Source organism: Mucor mucedo (genome assembly GCF_025094135.1).
Source record: "Mucor mucedo strain NRRL 3635 chromosome Unknown EV154scaffold_86, whole genome shotgun sequence".
NCBI classification, from domain to species: Eukaryota; Fungi; Mucoromycota; class Mucoromycetes; order Mucorales; family Mucoraceae; genus Mucor; species Mucor mucedo.
Genome location: NW_026252370.1, coordinates 36,767 through 54,354, shown reverse-complemented (window position 1 = coordinate 54,354; position 17,588 = coordinate 36,767). Strand labels below are relative to the sequence as shown.

Here is a 17,588-nt window from a genome sequence, read left to right as displayed (position 1 = left end):
AGCAATGGGTGGATACAATGTATTTTAGTGCTTGCTACACAAAATGATAAATATTTTGACACGAACACCCCACTTGAGGAAAATGCATTTACAGAGTAAAAGGGGTGGTTTATTATTATTATTATTATTATTATTATTATTAAGCAAATAAGAAAGCGTCTAAAAGCACCAAATAAGCATTGGCTTGGTCGTATTACTTTATAAAAATTACTTTTTGGTTATAGATTCTCCAAAACTCACATAAATCTCCAAAAAAAAAAAAAAAAAATGATTGGCGGAGTTATTCCAAATGGGGGCTACATCGATTCTGTTTATGGAAAGTAATGGGAATTAGATGTTTCGAACTCTCTTTTGTATGTGAATGATAAGCGTTTTATTTATGGGATGATTTTTACTCGATCTATGCAAAAAAAAACATCTTACTTGATACGCACACATGGTTTCTTCTTAGTTTTTATTTACAGCGTCTTCCCCCACCCCAAAAAAAAAAAAAATAGTTTAAAAACTCCACCGGTATTCCAAATACCAATCAACTAAAAGAGAGAGGGTAAATCATCGATCTGCAGGTTACCCAGGGTCATTTTTCCGCCTTATAATAATCTAGACCTAGACTGCAGACAAAACTTTTATATTGTATACAAACAGAAAAAGTTTCTTGATCTACTCATACGCCCCCCGCCAGATCAAAACTTTTTTTTATTTCCCCAAATGGTCACCTGCAAAAAAAAAAAGAGGTTGTCCTATTGGTGTAACGGTCTTCAGAACTTTTTTTTTTTTGGGCCACCGTCGCACGTTCATTCGTTTTCAAATCTATATTCCCAAGATACCGGTGTAAAAAAAAAAAAAAATACGGATTCTTTTTGTGCAACGGTGCAATTAAGAGAAAACTGATAATGGTAATTTTCTACTTTTTATTTAAACAATTTGCTTAATGGAGTATATATATGCAAATTAGATAAAAAAAAACCCCACTCATATGAACACATTGCGTAACAGACAAACTTTTTAAGTTTATCATTTGATGCTTATTTAATTAAAAGACGTGTTAGTCAATATTGTCCCCCTCAGCACAGATGACGAGAAGTGTCTGGATATCTTGATTCCATCCGCATATAAAAAGTGTTTAATCTTTGACGTTGTACATGTGTGTGCTCCCCCCTTTAAGGCATCATGAGTCACCAAGGTTGTCTGAACAGAGGGATCGCATTTTTCTAATTCACCCTCTTAAAAAAAAAAATGCAGATAAATTCATGTAAAAACGCAAGAGAGTTTAGCTCTCACACTATTATTCCACAGAAGGGTCAGAAAAGTCTTACAGCATGCTGACATATTGGATGATCTAATCACGTCGTAACGCTTCATTTGTACCAGGTCAAGTATTCTCATGCAAGTGTTCGAAAGTGACTTTTAACACTTCAAATCAAAACTACTGCATACACAGCAAAAAAAAAGGGGGAGCAACTCCCAAGGCATATATAAATAAGCTGCCAGATAGGAAATACCATTACTCATGATTTATGCATGAACTTCATTTATCAGAATGAGTTTCTGTACCTCAGAGAAAACGTGGTTTCCAAATGCCAAGACATCAAAGTTTGAAAAAAAAAAAAAAAAAGGCGGATACCCAAATAAAGTTGGTGATAAATGATGAATTAAAAGGCTCACGTTCATGCCATTTCAAAGAAAGAAAGAAAGAAAAATGCCAGATTCACTCATTCCTCTTACTGTTTGCAATTAGCTCGGATGGGGTTCCGTTAAAATGAAATAAAAATGAATACCTGCAGTTCCAGCCTAACATATTATTAGAATATATATAAAAAAAAAAAATCCTCAGGTATTATTCCCAACCGTTGCTTCTTTTGGTTTAGAGCATTCGTCCATCATTTATCGCGCCTTATATTTGTGACTCAACAGACGAGATAGCATATCAATCCATTGAGATTTTGTTGCTCGCGTTTTAAAGTAAAAAAAAAAAATGTGTATCAAACCTCATTGTGCAAAACCATAACTGTGGTACAGTTGGGGAATTGTTCATGTTGAATATTGAAGCTCGCTCATACTGCCTGTATCGGTCTATCTATCCAAAAAAAAAAAAAAAAAAAAAAAAAAAGCCTTTAGGAATGTATGTGGTAGTTGCAAAAAAGTGATGTACCACCCTGAGCTACACTACTTATAGTAATTTCTCTTATACTATTTCAATAAGGGGAATAGTGCCATCTTTTAGCGTATAAAATAAACAGTCCTTTGTTTAATCAAAATCAAAATTGGCTGTACCCCAACAAAAAAAGCGTATAATATAAAAGATGCAGTTTTTTTCCTTGTTTTTTCTTCCTTTTTTTTTTTTTTTTTTTTTTTTTTTTCCAAAATACGTTACTCAACCATGGATAACCAAAGCCTCATAGCATGACCGAGCCAATGCACCTTCAAAAAAAAAATGTGAGAAGAGCCAATGACAGGTTTTATCAGTAAAGGACTTCGTTACATCAACCCCTTTTCGTCTTTGCTCAAAAAGGGTATACAACCGATGAACAACTTGCGCCTACTGCCATTGAAACAAGTGGTGGTGAGCCAACTGGTATTGGTAGTGAGCCAAGTGCTGCTATTAATAAACCAAGTGGTGGTATGGGTGAGCAAGGTGCTGGTCTTGGTGAAAAAAAGTGGTGGTATCGGTGGTGCTACACTATGCGGCGGTGTTATTGCTAGTGAACCAAATGTTAATAATAGTGGTGAGCCCAAGTGGTGGTATCAGTGTTGTTACACCAAGCGGTGGTATTAGTAGTCAAACAAGTGCTATCCATAGCAGTAAACCAAGTGGTGGTATTGTCGATGAACCAAGTGCTGATAGTAGTGGTGAACCAAGTGGTGGTAGTGGTGATGACCATATTCATGTAATTAATCATTCGTCAGACGATGAAGATCCAGAAACTGAAAATATATCTTTCTTTCGGTTATCATGACATGCTAACTAAAAGTAAATAGCCGACTTTTTCAATTACCACAGAGTCTGTTTCTACAGCATGAATTTGAAGTGTCTGAGACCGGGACAAACGGTTAAATGACAGCGTTGATCATTCATGGCCGGAGCTTAGATATCCTTCTTGTTGGGCAAGTATAAACAAGGAGTGAGTATTGTAGAATAAAGCTTACTGCTCTTGATAAATGAAGGGCAGTGCTTAGGCATCCTTCTTGCTGGTCAAAAGTCCGTTCACTATGCGCGTGTCTAAAAAAAAAAAAAAGAATGGGAGCAGTATCCCGATAAAGAGTGGTTTTTTTTTGAAGGAAAAGTAGATTTATCATGCCATAAACAAACTATCGGCTCTTCTGAATATATCATTATGGGAGTTATAAATTTATTTGGAATCGAATTCTTAATAATCATTTGTCAAAGTAGAAACAAATGCACACGATTTATCAATGTGAAGCATTTGATTAGGTACCTTTTATTTAAGTAGCTAAACAGACGTGATTTTACTATCGGTTCCCCCCTTTCCCCTCGTGTCATTGTCTCACTCTCTGATACCGTAAGAAGATCCTGAACAGCACATAACATCCATTTCAACCGCCTCTGCTTGATGGAATCTCTAAACTCAAGTTGATCATGATACACGTGAGATTATTGCAAAGAAGAAATTTGCAAACAAATGCACGATAAATTATACTTTTTTAAGATTCTCTGCTTTTATCCCCCATCCACTATCTTTTTTTCATTGATCCACCTTTATAAAAGATCTTGGATTATTAAGTCTCAAGAAACCTCTTTACTTTTCCTGCGAATTCCGTTTGTGGTTCAAGTCCATTTGTTGTGGTTAAGTCGAGTTGGAGTCTATTCGATTTTTTTTTTTTTTTATTTTTTAATTTTTTCAAATGATATGATACTGCTGTCCAGGATGGAAAAAATACAAATTTGTTTTTTGTTTTTGCTTTTCTTTCTAAACGCATGATTAGATTTGCATTCCCTTTGCTCTCAGCTCTGATTTTGCCTGTGTAATTTCCTGAGGAAAGATAAATTTTAGTTATATATATAAAGAGAGCTCACAAAAAGAACTACTTACTCCCATTAGTTCATGATAGGCTTCAGGACAATCACGGAATGTATACATTGCAGATCCGATATTTCCCAAACAATAACTTCCAAATGTCACAAGTCCCCACCAAGGAAGCTACAAAAGTTTTTTTTTTTTTTTGTGAGCATATAAACGATATAGAAAAAAAAAGGGGGAGGGGGGGAAACGCGTGAAAATGATATCTATCTTACAACAGGAATAATTTTTTCTTGTACAGTTTCAGGTAAGGGAAAGATTCCCAAATAAAGAATAATATATGTGGCAATGACAATGGCTCCTACTGTATAAGCTTCTGTTGCTCTCGTCATGGTAATGTAGATGGATGTTTTTTTTTAAAAAAAAAGGGAACGATGATTCACACCTAAAAAAGAGGCACGATTTTTTTTTATTTTATAACTGCGATTTTGGGCTACGGTGAAGTTTTTAATTGGGCAAAAGGTGTATTAGCCAATGACGGACCCTGTTTTGCCATCAGTAAATGAAAAGGGGGCTCCCCCTCACCACTCCTCCCCATCATGAAACTCCATCTGCTTATTGAATCGTATTTTCAGACCTATTTCCCTTCCAAAAAAAAAAGGTGATGCTGCTGAATTTGGCTTACCTGTCATTTTCAGTTAAAATCAATCCCACCTTTTTTTTTTTTTTTTTTTTAGCTCCTCAAAAGCTTATTATTCTTCAAGCATGTTTCTCATGTTGATAAGTTTGAACAAGTGGTTAAAAGTATCATGATAAATCAATCCCTTCCACCTTACTTTTTTTTTACCTTGTTCGATGATCGAATGTTATTGGGGGATAGGTTTAACCTGTAAAAGAAGAACAAAAAGGTCACATTTTGCACAACAAATCCTGTTTACCAACTCAGAACCTGTCTGTGTCCTCTTCCCCACTCAATGGAGAAATACTCTCTTTTTCTGAACATTGCGAATAATCAATGGTAATGTCACAATTTGATGAGAAGCATCATGTTTTAACAGTGTTAAATTTTTTTTTAGGCAGCAGATAAAGCCGTAGGTGCTGTCGCATCATTTGCCACACTAGGCCTATTCGTGTATTATTCCACATGGACATTAATTATGGTAACAAAGAAAAACAACAAAAACGTGGAGAGAGAGAGAATAAAAAAAGTACTGATTTTATTGTAGCCTTTTGTGGATGAAGGACATCCATCTCATAATTATTTTCCAGCATGGAAGTATGCAGTCAAGATACCTTTACTGATTGCTATTTTATTATTTACTATTGTTTTCACATTTTTATCACTCATCATGATTAAAAGTAAACGAGACTAAGTTGTAAAATAAAATGAAAAATTGCCCTCCTTAATCGCCCTTTTGTTTAATACGTAATGTATCAATCATTTGTGCTCCATGCGCTCTCGTTCTCTTCTTTTCCATAGAGATCAAGCTCGGTTTAACTGTAAAATAAACCGCAGTACCGATAGCGATGATCACAAAATGACAATAGTAAATTTCACGCCAGACATGCATGATTTTAGAAACATGGAGTAAATCAAAGCAGGGGACAAGCATGTTGAGTAACCCCATGGATGCGATACAAGTACTCACATCATAACACGTCTTTAGGTAGGGTATTGGCTTGCCTTCCACTGTTAGAAACAAGGGGCGAACTGTGCGTCGGATCTGCCTTGATAGGACTTGAAGACTGGATGAAATCAAAAAGAACACTAAAAAAAAAAAAATGTAAAATCATGCTTAGTTTTTTTGTTGTTGTTGTTGTTGCTGTTGTGATCCCCCCCAGCAAGGGAAGACTCCTTACGGTAGAAACCCGGATGAAACCCGTGCCATAAGGAGGAAACAATATAGGTTTTCAAGGTGGTGCTTAGTGTACCGGGTGGATTAAATCTTAGATAGACGTAATGTCGAAGCCAATGATTGGCTCCAATGTTCCAATTCTCTGTCAGCATTTTGTAGGATTGGGCGAATTCACACGATAACACATTGACATTGGTCAACTTGTTCCATAGGGGATGACCATCCCTATCATAGCCATTAAATCCAAACCCAGATAGGATACAAGCTCCTTCGGCCAAGTACCAGACGCTGTAATATTTACAGCGCGTCAAGATAGCTGATAGCTGTATAAAGAACATTCTACACTCATCTCTCATCCGTTAGTTTTTTTTTTTTTTACTGTAAGGTTTTTTTTTTTGGGGGGGATGTTTACTTTACTTGTACAAAAAGGAATGAGAGGACCATTCAGGCTTGAGTGCTTCAAAATAATTAAAAGTAGGAGCCAAATAGATTAATGCGGCGATAAAAAAGCAGCTTTTGACGAGCCTCTGACATGCAGGACCTGTTTCATTTAAAGGGGATGTTCTCTTTGATTCGACGAAACGGAGATAGTCCATGTATTCACAGGTAGGACCTGTTAAGAATCCAGCAAAATAGAACAACCAGCCGAAATATTGTGTCAATGTGGGATATTCTGCAATTTTCATTTGTTCGTTATGGGCTGTCCATTCCGTCATGCGCCCATCCGCGACGTTAAACCCGTAGGAAGATAGTTTTATCGTGATGATCATGAGAGCCCCTGAATAATCTAGCTCGGTATCACCTTCAAATCCTTTGAATTGACGACCGATATGACTGCACAGCAAGTTTGAAAGAAAAAAAAAAGAAAAAAGAAAACATTGGTAAATATATATAGATTGGCTGGTGGGAAGGGCCGTTGTTCTTACCAGATGGACATGCTTATCATGACAAATGTAAAGTTGATCCAAGCAGCATATTGTCCCTTGTAATACTTCATGAGCCAAAAAGACAAGAGGCCAATGGTGGTGATATGGATAAACCCATCATAGAGTTTAAGTACAGACAACATGACGACAGAAGAGTAGATGATGGAGAAGACATGCTTTATCCACTTTTGTTCAATACGTTTAAAGAGGAGCGCACAAGGATAGGTTGATAAAATAGAGAATGCAAGTTTGATATGGTCTGGAGCTACTTTATCACCAAGCATAGCAGATGCTTTAACAAACAATGCTTCCATCTTTTTTTTTTGTTTAATTTAGGGGGAAAAAAAAGAAAGAGTGAACATGAAAGGATAAAATGAAATCTTTATATAAGACAGGCTCAGTAGTTGTGTGTTACCAGCCACAGTCGCCCAACACACATAAAAAAAAAAAACTTGTAGGGATTTAATTTAAAAAACCACCCTTTTCCTTTTTTTTTTTTTTTTTTTTTTTTTTTTTTTTGCACTAAACAAAATGTCTCATAAACCTTTAGAATCGAGTCCTTTTGAAGATCCCTCCAACCCTTTCCAAGACCCTTCCATTACGTCTGCTTTAAATTCGAGTCGGGCTGTTGAAGAAACATCGTTTACACAATCCGAAGATGTGCCCTTACACGATACGAGTTTCCATCATGTTTCTGACAATCGAGACCCTTTTGGAAGCAGTACAACTGTGAACAAGGGTTATTCACCACCACCACCGGCTAATGATGAGTTCCAAGCACGAGAAGAAGCACTCCGTCAAAAGGAACGAGAATTAGCTGACAGAGAGAGAGATTTAGAAGAAAGACAGCGTACGGGAGGCTTTCGGGGTGCTAACAACTTTCCACCTTGTTTCCCCATCTTGTATTTGAATATCGTGACAGAAATCCCTGCTCAACATCAACAAACCGTCATGTGGCTTTACAGAGAATGGTTATTGTTCCTCATTACTTTGCTCTTCAATTTCTTTGCGTGCCTCTATGTCCTCTTTAGTCACCCTGATTCCGTCAACAGTGCTCCTACGGATATGGGTATAGCTTTAACCGAGTTATTTACACATACCTTGGCAAGTTTCTTTTTATGGTACAGGCCTGTTTACAATGCTTATATGAAGGACACTTCATTGTATTACTGTAAGTTACAAAAACAAAAAAATAACGTCGTACAGACCAAAAAGAGAGAGAGAGAAAGAGAAAAAAGGGCTGAAGATTTCTTTATATCTGTTAGACTTTTATTTTGTTTTTAACGGGTTCCACATTCTTTATTCATTCTATATGGGTATTGGTATCCCTTCAACGTAAGTGTGAATATGTATATATATATATGAAAAAAAACTAACAGTATAGGATAGTGGTGGAGCTGGATTGATTTTATTAGTGACGTTATTTTCTGAGGATTTTATTGGACCTGCAGTATTGACCTTACTGGCTACGATTGGATGGTTAACGATGGGATGTATGGCTACTTATCTTTACTGGAAGACGTATAATCATTACAAGGCAGCAGGTCATACATTTAAGGAAGCAAAAACCGAAGCATTCTCTCACATGGGACGGTCCACGGTGGTGCGTGATGCAGCCGTAAATGCCGCTTGGAATTCGGCTGGTGGTGGTGGCAGAAGATAAAGAAAAAAACCCCGCCCAATACAAAAAAAGGGGTAGCGGGCCAACAGGGGGATCACATGTAAAAAGGTCTTTTCATGTGAAAATAGTCAATGCAATAAAAAAAAAAGAAAAACTATCTCTCTCTCTTTTTCATTTTCCCTTTTTTTTTTTTTTTAATAAAAAGCTAAAGAGAAATGCACACTTTTTCTAAACCATTGGAATATTCCTGGTTTAGACAAAATAAGCTGGCTAGCACCAGTTTGTTTGCAGCTGTGATCATTGGATTGTATCAGGCCAAACAACAAATTCAAAGGACTGCGACAGAAGCCAACAAAAATAAGAAGCCAGCCAATCTTTCTTCCTTCTTTCCCATTATTGATTTTAATCAGAAAGTCGGCGTCAATAAAGAATTCAGACGTCAACTTACCTCCATTGCTGCCATCTTATTTCCTAGTTGGCATACAAAGGAAGCAGGTTTACTGATCCTCCATTCCATCTTTTTGATCCTCAGAACTTATCTTTCCGTTGTCGTCGCTCGATTAGATGGTCGCATCGTGAGAGATCTTGTAAGTTTTTTTTTTTTAAAAGGGAAATCATTTCTTTGTTTCATTAACTCTCTTTTTTTAAAAATCACTTTTTTTTTTTTCCCCCAAAAAGGTCAATGGTCATGGAAAGAGTTTCTTGACTGGTCTTGCCTACTGGTTTGCCATTGCTGTACCTGCAACCTACACAAACAGTATGGTAAAGTGAATTATCCTCTTATTTGTAAGCACCTCTATTGACCTCTTTTTTTATTACTGGATAGATCCGTTATTTACAATCCAAGTTATCTATCGGATTCCGAACTCGTTTGACCGATTATTTACATAAATTATATCTCGATGACCAAAAGACTTTTTACAAGGCGATTAATCTCGACAGTCGTATCCAAGGCGCTGACCAGTAAGTAATAAAAATGAGAGAGGGTATGGTGTGTAAAACACAAATAAATGACTTTTTCTGCTCTTTTTTTATAGATTTATTACAACGGATGTAGCTAAATTTTGCGAGACATTAGCGTCGCTCTATTCGAACCTGGCTAAACCGATTCTGGATACGGTGATTTTCAATTACCAACTGACGAAATCGATTGGTTTAGTGGGTATGGTAGGACTCACGATCAATTACTTTGTCACAGCCAAATTATTGCGTGCGGTGACTCCACCCTTTGGTAAATTAGCTGCGTTGGAAGCCAAATTGGAAGGTGATTTCCGTGCAGCCCATACCCGCTTGATTACGAACGCTGAAGAAATTGCTTTTTATAACGGTGCGGAACTCGAGCATTCGATCTTGAATAAGACTTACATGAAACTTATCAAGCACATTAACTCAATTTACAAGATCCGTATCACCTACAATATGTTTGAGGATTTCTTGATCAAGTACGCTTGGGGAGCCTTTGGTTTGATTATGTGTGCTATTCCCGTATTCACACCTCACTTGGTGGGTCAACAACAACAAGAAGCAACAACAATGAGTGCTGCTGCTGTTGTGGATGTAGATGAGAATGCAAAGATTGGATCCCGAACAAAGGGCTTTATCACCAACAAACGATTGATGATGTCTTTAGCTGATGCCGGTGGACGTATGATGTATTCATATAAGGAGTTGGCTGAATTAGCAGGTTATACATCCCGTGTCTACAACCTTCTGTCTGTCCTTCACGCCCTTCATGACAATAAATTCGACGGTCCCACCGAAAAGAAAGCTTATACCCTGACCAACATCCATGGTCAAATCAGTTTTGATGGCGAGAATGGTATCACCTTTGAAAATGTGCCCATTGTTACCCCTGCTCCTGGTAAAGACCGTGTAGGTGAAGTACTTGTCAAGAATCTCAATGTTCAGGTCCGTAAGGGAGAACATTTGTTGGTGACAGGTCCTAATGGTGTTGGAAAAACTGCAGTTGCACGTGTCATTGCCTCATTATGGCCCGTCTTTGGTAAAAAAAAAAAAAAAAAAAAAAAAAAAAACTTTTTCTTATGCATACTCAATTTTTTTTTTTTTTGTTTATGCAGAGGGTAAATTGACTAGACCTACAGATCGTGATATCTTTTATATTCCCCAACGTCCTTATTTAAGTCTTGGTACATTAAGAGATCAGTAAGTATGATAGAGTTGAGAGCCTATGTGAGTATTTTTTTTTTGTTAATAAGCCAAATTAGGGTAATCTATCCTCACACAAAGGAAGACATGATCAAGGCAGGTCGCACAGAAGCCGAATTGATGAGCATTTTAGAAATTGTTCATTTGGCCTATATTCCTGATAGAGAAGGAGGATGGGAAACCGAAAAGGAATGGAAGGATGTGTTTTCTGGAGGAGAGAAGCAAAGGATTGGAATGGCACGTTTGTTCTATCATCATCCCAAGTTTGCTGTCCTGGATGAATGTACCAGTGCTGTTTCTACGGATGTGGAAGGATTAATGTACTCGCATGCGAAAGATATGGGCATCAGTGAGTTTCTTTTTATGTTTTTATTTTTAAAAAAGAACATGCGTCATAAAGAGGAGGCTAATCTTTTCTTTTTTTTTTTGTGTGTGTGTTTAGCACTCTTGACTATTTCTCATCGTCCTGCGTTATTCAAATACCATCGATTCTTATTACGCCTGACGGGTAACCATGGTGAATGGGAATGGGAAACTATTGGTACGAAAGAACAATTACAATCGGTAGAGAAGGAACTTTTATCTTTGAAGGCAAAGTTACAAGAAGTGGATGCCTTGAAAAAGAGATTGGCTGCCATTGATGGAGAGCTTACCTTGAAAATCTAAAAAAAAAAAAAAAGACGAGTCACAAAAAAAAAATATAAATTTTTTTTTTTTCTCTCTTTGAAAAAGTATAAAATCCTCCCCCTCAAAGAAAGACTCTTTCTTTTTTTTTAAATTACCCTTTTTACCCCCCCGGGAAGGAATCATTTGGGAACAGTAAGTACATCACTCAAAAATAATAATATTGAAATGTTTGAAGGGAAAAAAAAGGAAGAAAAAAAAAAAAAGAGTGTTGATGATAACCAATCACTTCTATAACGCTTTATTTTGGTCGACCGTTTTGGACGACCGGGTGTCATGTTAGCTTATTTATGTCATAGTTACACTGAGCTGTTTTTTTTTATACATCCTTTCTTTTTTTTTCTTTCAAATGTTTATTTCATTTGAAATCTCAGTTTTCTAATCTATCATTTTTTCTTGCAGGTTATTTACATAATGGCTCGTTTTCTTATTGTTTCTTTTCCGAAAATAAAATAACTCTTTTACAAAAAAAAAAAAAAAAAAAAAAAAATTATCTGGGGGACTGTTGTGTGGCTTGTCCTCTTTTTTTTCTAAAAAAAATTTGAGTCCCCATGCTATGAATTTTAAATTGTTTTCGATTTCCCTGCTCCCCCCTTTTTTTTTCCTTGCCTCCAAAAAAGATGTCAAATGATCCATGGGATGATTGGGAAACTGCTGCTGATGCTGGCGTAAGAACAACTTTTTTTTTTTTGATTTTTTTTAAAAAAAAAGTCATTTTCCCTAACTGATGAAAAATCGTTAGTTAATCGATTGTAAAAAAGCCAAACCTACTACTGCTAGTGCAAATCAATTACTATGGGAAAAAGCGTAACGTCTAGCTTCCCACTATCTATCTCCCCCCCCCCCCCCACTTTTTTAATATATCTTTTTTGGTTGTAGTAACGCTTACGCAACACCAGTGATTATTCAATCCACCACTCACACTGAATACAAACCAGAGGTACACTTAAAAAAACACGAAAAAAGAAAAGGGGGGCGGAAAGCTAACTTTTCTATATATATAAAAAAAAAAAAAAAGTTAAAAATTCTCAAAAGACCCCAAGACGCTAAAACCAGAAATGATGTGGTTGTTGAGAAACCCATCAAGGCGCTTGCCGACAGAGAAAAAGAGTACATGGAAGCCAGACGTAAAATCTTTGAAAAGTTTGAAAACAAGAAATAAAAAAAAATGATTTGTAAGTTCTCTCACACACACACATGCTGCTTTTTTTTTTTTTAAAAAAAAAAAAAAATAAGGGCGCTGTCATCTAAAAAAAAAAGCTCGTTTTTTTTTTTTTTTTTTTTTTTTTTTTTTTTTTTGATGAACCACAAATTACAACACAATACCCTTCCGTATGTATCGATCTACTCTCACCATAATGTGAAAAAAAAAAACTCCTTTTCAAATTGTCCAACATAATACGCCCAAAACTTTTACTGCTCGTTTTTCTAAAAAGGTGGGTGGGGGGGGGGGACGTCTGCGTAAACCCTCTACTCAACAGCCATGTTGCTTTCTGGGATCAATGGGCCCAAACCCTACCTTTTTTTTTTATTCAAAGGAGGTCCCCTAAAGAAAAACGTGTTTCATCATGACAGGTTTACCTTATTAGTTGTCTCTAATCTTTCGAAACACATTTTACACTGTAAATAAAAAATCACAAATGGGCCTTTTCTCACCGCCCCCCCCCTTTTTTTTTAAACGGGTAATGAAATGAGAATGAAGGGCTCAATTGATAGTGAGCCATGAAATAAAAGAGTGATAGAGTAATGTGAGTGACATTATCAATAGATGCACATAATAATCAATAATTGCATAATCATTATTAATTTAAATTAACCAATACTACAAGCTCACAGCCTTCCCCCCCCCTTTTGTTTTTTGAATTAGCTACATAATGCGGATAACGAAATCAAAAAGGGGTAAGAGGGAATTGATTCCATGTGCTGCTGCTGCTACTGCTGCTACTGCAAAAAAAAAAGGATGCTATTCTTTATGGCATGTTTATTTCTTTATTTTACAATATATAGATATACTATTTTTATTGTCCTTCAATCCATGTATATATACTCCTCCACATGAACAGACAGTCATCTTTTATAAAAAAAGAAAAAAGTACACAACAATCTAACTTATTTGCGAAAAATGAAACTCACACTCAATTGGACACTCTACTTGATTTCTTTGTCAAGCCTATTTGCCTCTTTATGCACGGCTGATCCACACGGAGAACTCGATGAGTGTCGAAAGGCATGCTCCGACTTTATCCCACAAATACAAAAGTTTGCACATGGAGAGGCTCACCCACGAGAAGAGTATGAAAATGTTATCAAGTATGCTTGGACCACCTGTCAATACAAGTGTTATAAATGTGCATTAAACGATGGTATACGTGTCATGAAGGGTCTCTCCGGTATCTTTTACACCTTGAAAAAGGAACCGCCTTACGATCAAAAGTATACCAATTCATTGACTCGGACGTTGGAAAACACGACCTCCGATTGTTATAATCGATGGGATGCTGCGAATCAAGCTGGTGATACCACATCCATATTTTTATAGGTTTTAGTTAAATAAAAAAAAAGAAATATCGTTATTATAAGAGCCTTTTAAGTAGTGATACAATCAAAATAGCTTAAAATGACAGGGAGCTGCATTTAAAAAATAATTCATAGTATATATACTGGCATTTAAAAGCACCTTAGTTATTAACATCTCTCCCCTCCTCCTCCTCCTCCTCCTCTCCCCCCCCCCCTTTTTTTTCGCTTCTAAATGAGATTGAATGGATTAGTAGGGTGCGTTATGTCAAGTCTTTTGATGATGGTCTATGCTTCTACCTCAAAAGAAGACTACGAGGTGTGTCATCGTGCTTGTAGCACGGATTTTCTACCACAGATTAGTGGACTGGTATCCCGTGAGCGTGTTTACTCAGACTTTGAAGGCTTGCTTCCTTCATGGTCCACATGTCAATACCGATGCTATCGATGTCGTATCCCGGGTGCTAATCTCGCTATGGAGAATTTTAAGAAGATGTTTGATGAAAATCGACAGAATGCGCCTCGTGTGATTGTAGATATTGCTCGCTTTCAATGGAGTATCACGCGTAGTTTGGAAGATACTTGTTATACACCTTGGCGTGCTGCTATTCGGTCAAATGATACGGTCTCCACATTTTAAATTTTATTTTATTTTAGAAGTGCTTACCACTACTCAATTAATTTTTTTTTTATATATAAATCACTTGTTTAAAGGAAGAAAAAAAAAAGGTTTTCTTTGTCATTTTTTGTTTGAAATGCAGCATGATTGTGCAAAAAGGTGTGGTGAGATGAAATCGATTTTATTATGCTCTAAATAATATACCTTCATTGTTATTAATTTCTCTAACAATCACACTCCCTCATTTAGATCCCCCCCCCCAAAAAAAAGAAGAAAACAATGAAACTCGTACATGTATATCTATTATTATCCATGTTCTCAATGGACTTTATTATAGTGATGGTTCATAGCGAGCCAAGTTGGGAATGGTCAGCATGAAATGAAAGAAATAATGAAGCTTAAATAGCAAGAATTGAAACTAGCTATGATCAGTGGGTCGAGGACCCATCAGACCGGAAACACTGCATCTACATTTTATTTATATATTCAAAATAAAAAATAAAAATGTATGCCTCCCATCCCCCCCGTGTCATTGTTGTCACGATGGATTTTTTTCGTTTAAAAAAAAAAAAAAAAGGTGTCTCTTTGTACCCCACCATTCTTAAATGATATCAATTGTAAATGTACAGCTACTATCGAATGTTTAATTGTAACATGTTAATAAAGAGGTCTGTCTTTTTTACAGATATATAAACGCACAAGTTTTTTTTGTGTGTGTATCTACTTTTTTTTAATTATAACAGACCTCCACCACTTGTTTCTTGACAACGCAAAAATAAAATAAAAACTCCCTTTCTTTAACGATGATAGACCTTTTTCTCGCTTACACTATTTTCCCAACCGTATCCTTGGGGGTATTTGTTGTCTATCGTGCTACTCAGTCTTTAGGTAAGTTGCTTGGTGGACGCAAAGAAGAAAAAGAACCCGAAATCGACAAAAGGAATCCCAATTGTTTTGCGGCACTGTATAAAGAACACGAACAGGGGCAGTTCAATTCTGTTCAAGAAGACTTTGAAGATGCTCCCCATCTTACAATTGCCGGAGAGAATCCCATAGATGTAAATGATATCCAAAGTTCTTCTTCGGACTACCATGATACGACAACCCCATCTGAATCAGACAAACAGACAAACTCTACAGACGCTCACATGATAGACGTAACATCCCCCGTAGATACGGAATGCGTTCATAAGGCCTATGCTGAGATTGTAGAGGCGCAAAAGTATCTTGAACAATTGATGGTTCGATTCGCTCATATCATTCCTCACATGGAGAGTCAACCTCAAGCGGCGAATCCCCCTCCACTCATGGTTGCTCCTCCTGCAACCAATCAACCCACATCTCATCAAAACGAACAAGAAGCCGATACGTTTTTACAGGAAAACCACCCTGAAGAAGTGGACAATGTGACTTTACCTCAATTAGTGTATAACCATCCCTCTGTTTGTTATTACAAGATCAATCGACAGCTTCAGGAGGATAGAATAGCCGAGATTGACGGTGAAGTGGATACTGGAGATAATCAAAACCCATTTTATACACCCATTTATCTGGACCGTAAGACGAGCGATGGAGAAGAGGAGGAGGAGGAAAAAAGAAAATGGCTCACACTTCCAAGTTATGCACAACATCTCTCCATCTTGGGCTTTGATTCAAGGATATTTCGATTGCCTTTACCTGAGAAAGAGTTTAAAGCGGAAATGGCAATTGCAACGTATTTTGCCAATAAGGAAAATACACAGGCCAAATTAACGCGTCCATGGACTACGGAGGGAGAACCCCATTTTTCACGCTATATCGATATCTCACCTCAGGATCTCCATTGCTTTCATCTCTATCATTTGGCGCTTTTGAGAATGGTATCTGATAGTTATGCCAAAGGAGAGATGCGAGATTATATTACTTTATTTGACAAAAAGTTGGGAAGCGGGTAAGTTCTCTCACTGACCTTTCAAAAGAAAAAAAAAAACACGAAACCCAAAGCTCACACATTCTTCTTCTTTTTCTTAGTATGAATGGGCAAGTTTTGTTGGGAGAGTTCAAGGATGAAAGCATTTATGCGGACCATGTTGCTGTCAAGAGTCTATCTTCTTACCAACCGCACAGTATTTTTGACGCGTACTTGATAGTCCAAGAAGCGTACGTGATGACGCGACATCCTCATCAGAATATCATCCGAGGTATTAAGGTCTTTTGTAGTCAATTGGGACAACCGACCATTGCCATGGAATTAATGGACTGCTCCTTGTTTGAATTTATTAATCTGCATTATGTTCTACGTGGTGTACCTAAAAAAATTCCCGTAGACATTGTGGTCTACATCTTTCATAACGTAAAGTAGTTTGCTTTTATATTTTATACGTTTGATTTTTTTTACTAACTAACTAGAAAAAAATTGTACAGATTGTAAATGGTCTGGGACATCTTCTTGATATATTTGGTCTGTTCCATGGTGATATCAAGCCCGAGAATATCTTGATGCATGAGAATGGATCGATCAAGATTTCTGACTTTGGTCTGTGTAAGCGTGCTGGTAGAAGACATCCAGGTGGTACTGGTACCACGATGGTATATATATAATTTTTTTTTTTTGAAAGATTTTTTTAGCATTCCCCCCCCCCCCCTCACACATTCAACTTATTTTTAGTATATGGCACCTGAAGTTGCATCCAAGATCGTCAATTGTTACGAAAAGTCCGATATATGGTCCTTGGGAATTCTCTTACTCTTCTTACTGGATATTACGCCCCCTTATTATCACCAATTTACCTTTTCCACTAAAACAGAAAAAAAGCGATATTTGGCAGAAGGCACCTTTAATTATGAGCCAACAAGAGAGATTCATGCCAAATTTCAAAGTCTGATAGCACGTATGTTTATTCTTGATCCAGCTCAACGTATTGGTCTTTCTGAATTGAAAAGTGTAAGTTTTTTTTTTCGGGGGCCTTGTTTTCGCGCACGGATTTGTGTGCCGTGGGGTGGGGGGGGGGAGGCTTTTATTTCATATATTTTTAGTTGCTCAACCCACCGAATTTTTATATGTCATAGGATCTGGAAGTACTTATTCGAGCCAAGACAATTCCTTGTTGTACTCAAGATCAGTTTAGTGATTATTACCGTATGCGCACCTCTGGAAGTGAATAAAGCCCTTTTAAAAAAAAAAAATTAACTTTTTAATAGGGTAGTACAAATGATGTAATACCCTTTCTCTTATTTAAAAAA

General features: G+C 36.9%; 9 protein-coding genes across 9 annotated transcripts; 7 read left to right on the top strand and 2 right to left on the bottom strand.

Annotated features, from left to right (window-relative positions):
• Positions 1 to 2,449: 2,449 nt before the first annotated feature.
• EV154DRAFT_484132 (uncharacterized protein) lies at positions 2,450 to 2,957 on the top strand (the record flags this gene model as incomplete). Its single annotated transcript, XM_051598633.1, has 2 exons — positions 2,450 to 2,702; positions 2,725 to 2,957. The coding sequence occupies 2 exons, from the start codon at positions 2,450 to 2,452 to the stop codon at positions 2,955 to 2,957; spliced, it is 486 nt and encodes a 161-aa protein (XP_051454814.1).
• A 984-nt stretch (positions 2,958 to 3,941) lies between these two features.
• EV154DRAFT_566408 (dolichol-phosphate mannosyltransferase subunit 3) lies at positions 3,942 to 4,372 on the bottom strand (the record flags this gene model as incomplete). The annotated part of the gene is made up of 3 exons (XM_051605958.1): positions 3,942 to 3,992; positions 4,053 to 4,160; positions 4,256 to 4,372. 3 exons carry the CDS (start codon positions 4,370 to 4,372, stop codon positions 3,942 to 3,944), a joined length of 276 nt encoding a protein of 91 aa, XP_051454813.1.
• Positions 4,373 to 5,193: 821 nt separating this feature from the next.
• Positions 5,194 to 7,100, bottom strand: EV154DRAFT_309854 (MBOAT, membrane-bound O-acyltransferase family-domain-containing protein). The gene is made up of 4 exons (XM_051594902.1): positions 6,763 to 7,100; positions 6,254 to 6,670; positions 5,841 to 6,175; positions 5,194 to 5,748 (listed from the first exon to the last, which is right to left on the bottom strand). The coding sequence occupies exons 1-4, from the start codon at positions 7,074 to 7,076 to the stop codon at positions 5,384 to 5,386; spliced, it is 1,431 nt and encodes a 476-aa protein (XP_051454812.1). The 5' UTR covers positions 7,077 to 7,100; the 3' UTR covers positions 5,194 to 5,383.
• A 164-nt stretch (positions 7,101 to 7,264) lies between these two features.
• Positions 7,265 to 8,512, top strand: EV154DRAFT_309785 (scamp family-domain-containing protein). Its single transcript, XM_051594901.1, has 3 exons — positions 7,265 to 7,933; positions 8,028 to 8,097; positions 8,152 to 8,512. Exons 1-3 carry the CDS (start codon positions 7,294 to 7,296, stop codon positions 8,423 to 8,425), a joined length of 984 nt encoding a protein of 327 aa, XP_051454811.1. The 5' UTR covers positions 7,265 to 7,293; the 3' UTR covers positions 8,426 to 8,512.
• An 86-nt stretch (positions 8,513 to 8,598) lies between these two features.
• EV154DRAFT_566405 (ABC transporter transmembrane region 2-domain-containing protein) lies at positions 8,599 to 11,215 on the top strand (the record flags this gene model as incomplete). The annotated part of the gene is made up of 7 exons (XM_051605957.1): positions 8,599 to 8,970; positions 9,062 to 9,145; positions 9,210 to 9,346; positions 9,421 to 10,385; positions 10,462 to 10,546; positions 10,609 to 10,898; positions 10,992 to 11,215. 7 exons carry the CDS (start codon positions 8,599 to 8,601, stop codon positions 11,213 to 11,215), a joined length of 2,157 nt encoding a protein of 718 aa, XP_051454810.1.
• Positions 11,216 to 11,698: 483 nt separating this feature from the next.
• Positions 11,699 to 12,438, top strand: EV154DRAFT_517740 (uncharacterized protein). Its single transcript, XM_051602532.1, has 4 exons — positions 11,699 to 11,901; positions 11,976 to 12,040; positions 12,113 to 12,173; positions 12,252 to 12,438. Exons 1-4 carry the CDS (start codon positions 11,854 to 11,856, stop codon positions 12,393 to 12,395), a joined length of 318 nt encoding a protein of 105 aa, XP_051454809.1. The 5' UTR covers positions 11,699 to 11,853; the 3' UTR covers positions 12,396 to 12,438.
• Positions 12,439 to 13,355: 917 nt separating this feature from the next.
• On the top strand, positions 13,356 to 13,772 carry EV154DRAFT_566403 (uncharacterized protein; the record flags this gene model as incomplete). The annotated part of the gene is made up of 1 exon (XM_051605956.1): positions 13,356 to 13,772. The coding sequence occupies one exon, from the start codon at positions 13,356 to 13,358 to the stop codon at positions 13,770 to 13,772; it is 417 nt and encodes a 138-aa protein (XP_051454808.1).
• A 210-nt stretch (positions 13,773 to 13,982) lies between these two features.
• Positions 13,983 to 14,387, top strand: EV154DRAFT_566402 (uncharacterized protein; the record flags this gene model as incomplete). The annotated part of the gene is made up of 1 exon (XM_051605955.1): positions 13,983 to 14,387. One exon carries the CDS (start codon positions 13,983 to 13,985, stop codon positions 14,385 to 14,387), a length of 405 nt encoding a protein of 134 aa, XP_051454807.1.
• Positions 14,388 to 15,169: 782 nt separating this feature from the next.
• EV154DRAFT_593821 (kinase-like domain-containing protein) lies at positions 15,170 to 17,510 on the top strand (the record flags this gene model as incomplete). The annotated part of the gene is made up of 5 exons (XM_051606956.1): positions 15,170 to 16,296; positions 16,377 to 16,698; positions 16,755 to 16,934; positions 17,014 to 17,289; positions 17,415 to 17,510. 5 exons carry the CDS (start codon positions 15,170 to 15,172, stop codon positions 17,508 to 17,510), a joined length of 2,001 nt encoding a protein of 666 aa, XP_051454806.1.
• Positions 17,511 to 17,588: the final 78 nt, after the last annotated feature.

What these genes read in the sequence shown, in the direction of transcription:
- EV154DRAFT_517740 (XM_051602532.1), top strand. Translation starts at nt 11,854, where the DNA reads ATGTCAAATGATCCATGGGATGATTGGGAAACTGCTGCTGATGCTGGC. An exon ending in AAACTGCTGCTGATGCTGGC is followed by an intron (nt 11,902 to 11,975) that starts GTAAGAACAACT and finishes AAAAATCGTTAG; the next exon opens with TTAATCGATTGTAAAAAAGC. An exon ending in CAATTACTATGGGAAAAAGC is followed by an intron (nt 12,041 to 12,112) that starts GTAACGTCTAGC and finishes TTTTGGTTGTAG; the next exon opens with TAACGCTTACGCAACACCAG.
- EV154DRAFT_309785 (XM_051594901.1), top strand. Translation starts at nt 7,294, where the DNA reads ATGTCTCATAAACCTTTAGAATCGAGTCCTTTTGAAGATCCCTCCAAC. An exon ending in GGACACTTCATTGTATTACT is followed by an intron (nt 7,934 to 8,027) that starts GTAAGTTACAAA and finishes TATATCTGTTAG; the next exon opens with ACTTTTATTTTGTTTTTAAC. An exon ending in GGTATTGGTATCCCTTCAAC is followed by an intron (nt 8,098 to 8,151) that starts GTAAGTGTGAAT and finishes AGTATAGGATAG; the next exon opens with TGGTGGAGCTGGATTGATTT.
- EV154DRAFT_309854 (XM_051594902.1), bottom strand. Translation starts at nt 7,076, where the DNA reads ATGGAAGCATTGTTTGTTAAAGCATCTGCTATGCTTGGTGATAAAGTA. An exon ending in ATGATAAGCATGTCCATCTG is followed by an intron (nt 6,671 to 6,762) that starts GTAAGAACAACG and finishes CTTGCTGTGCAG; the next exon opens with TCATATCGGTCGTCAATTCA. An exon ending in TCTCATTCCTTTTTGTACAA is followed by an intron (nt 6,176 to 6,253) that starts GTAAAGTAAACA and finishes AGATGAGTGTAG; the next exon opens with AATGTTCTTTATACAGCTAT.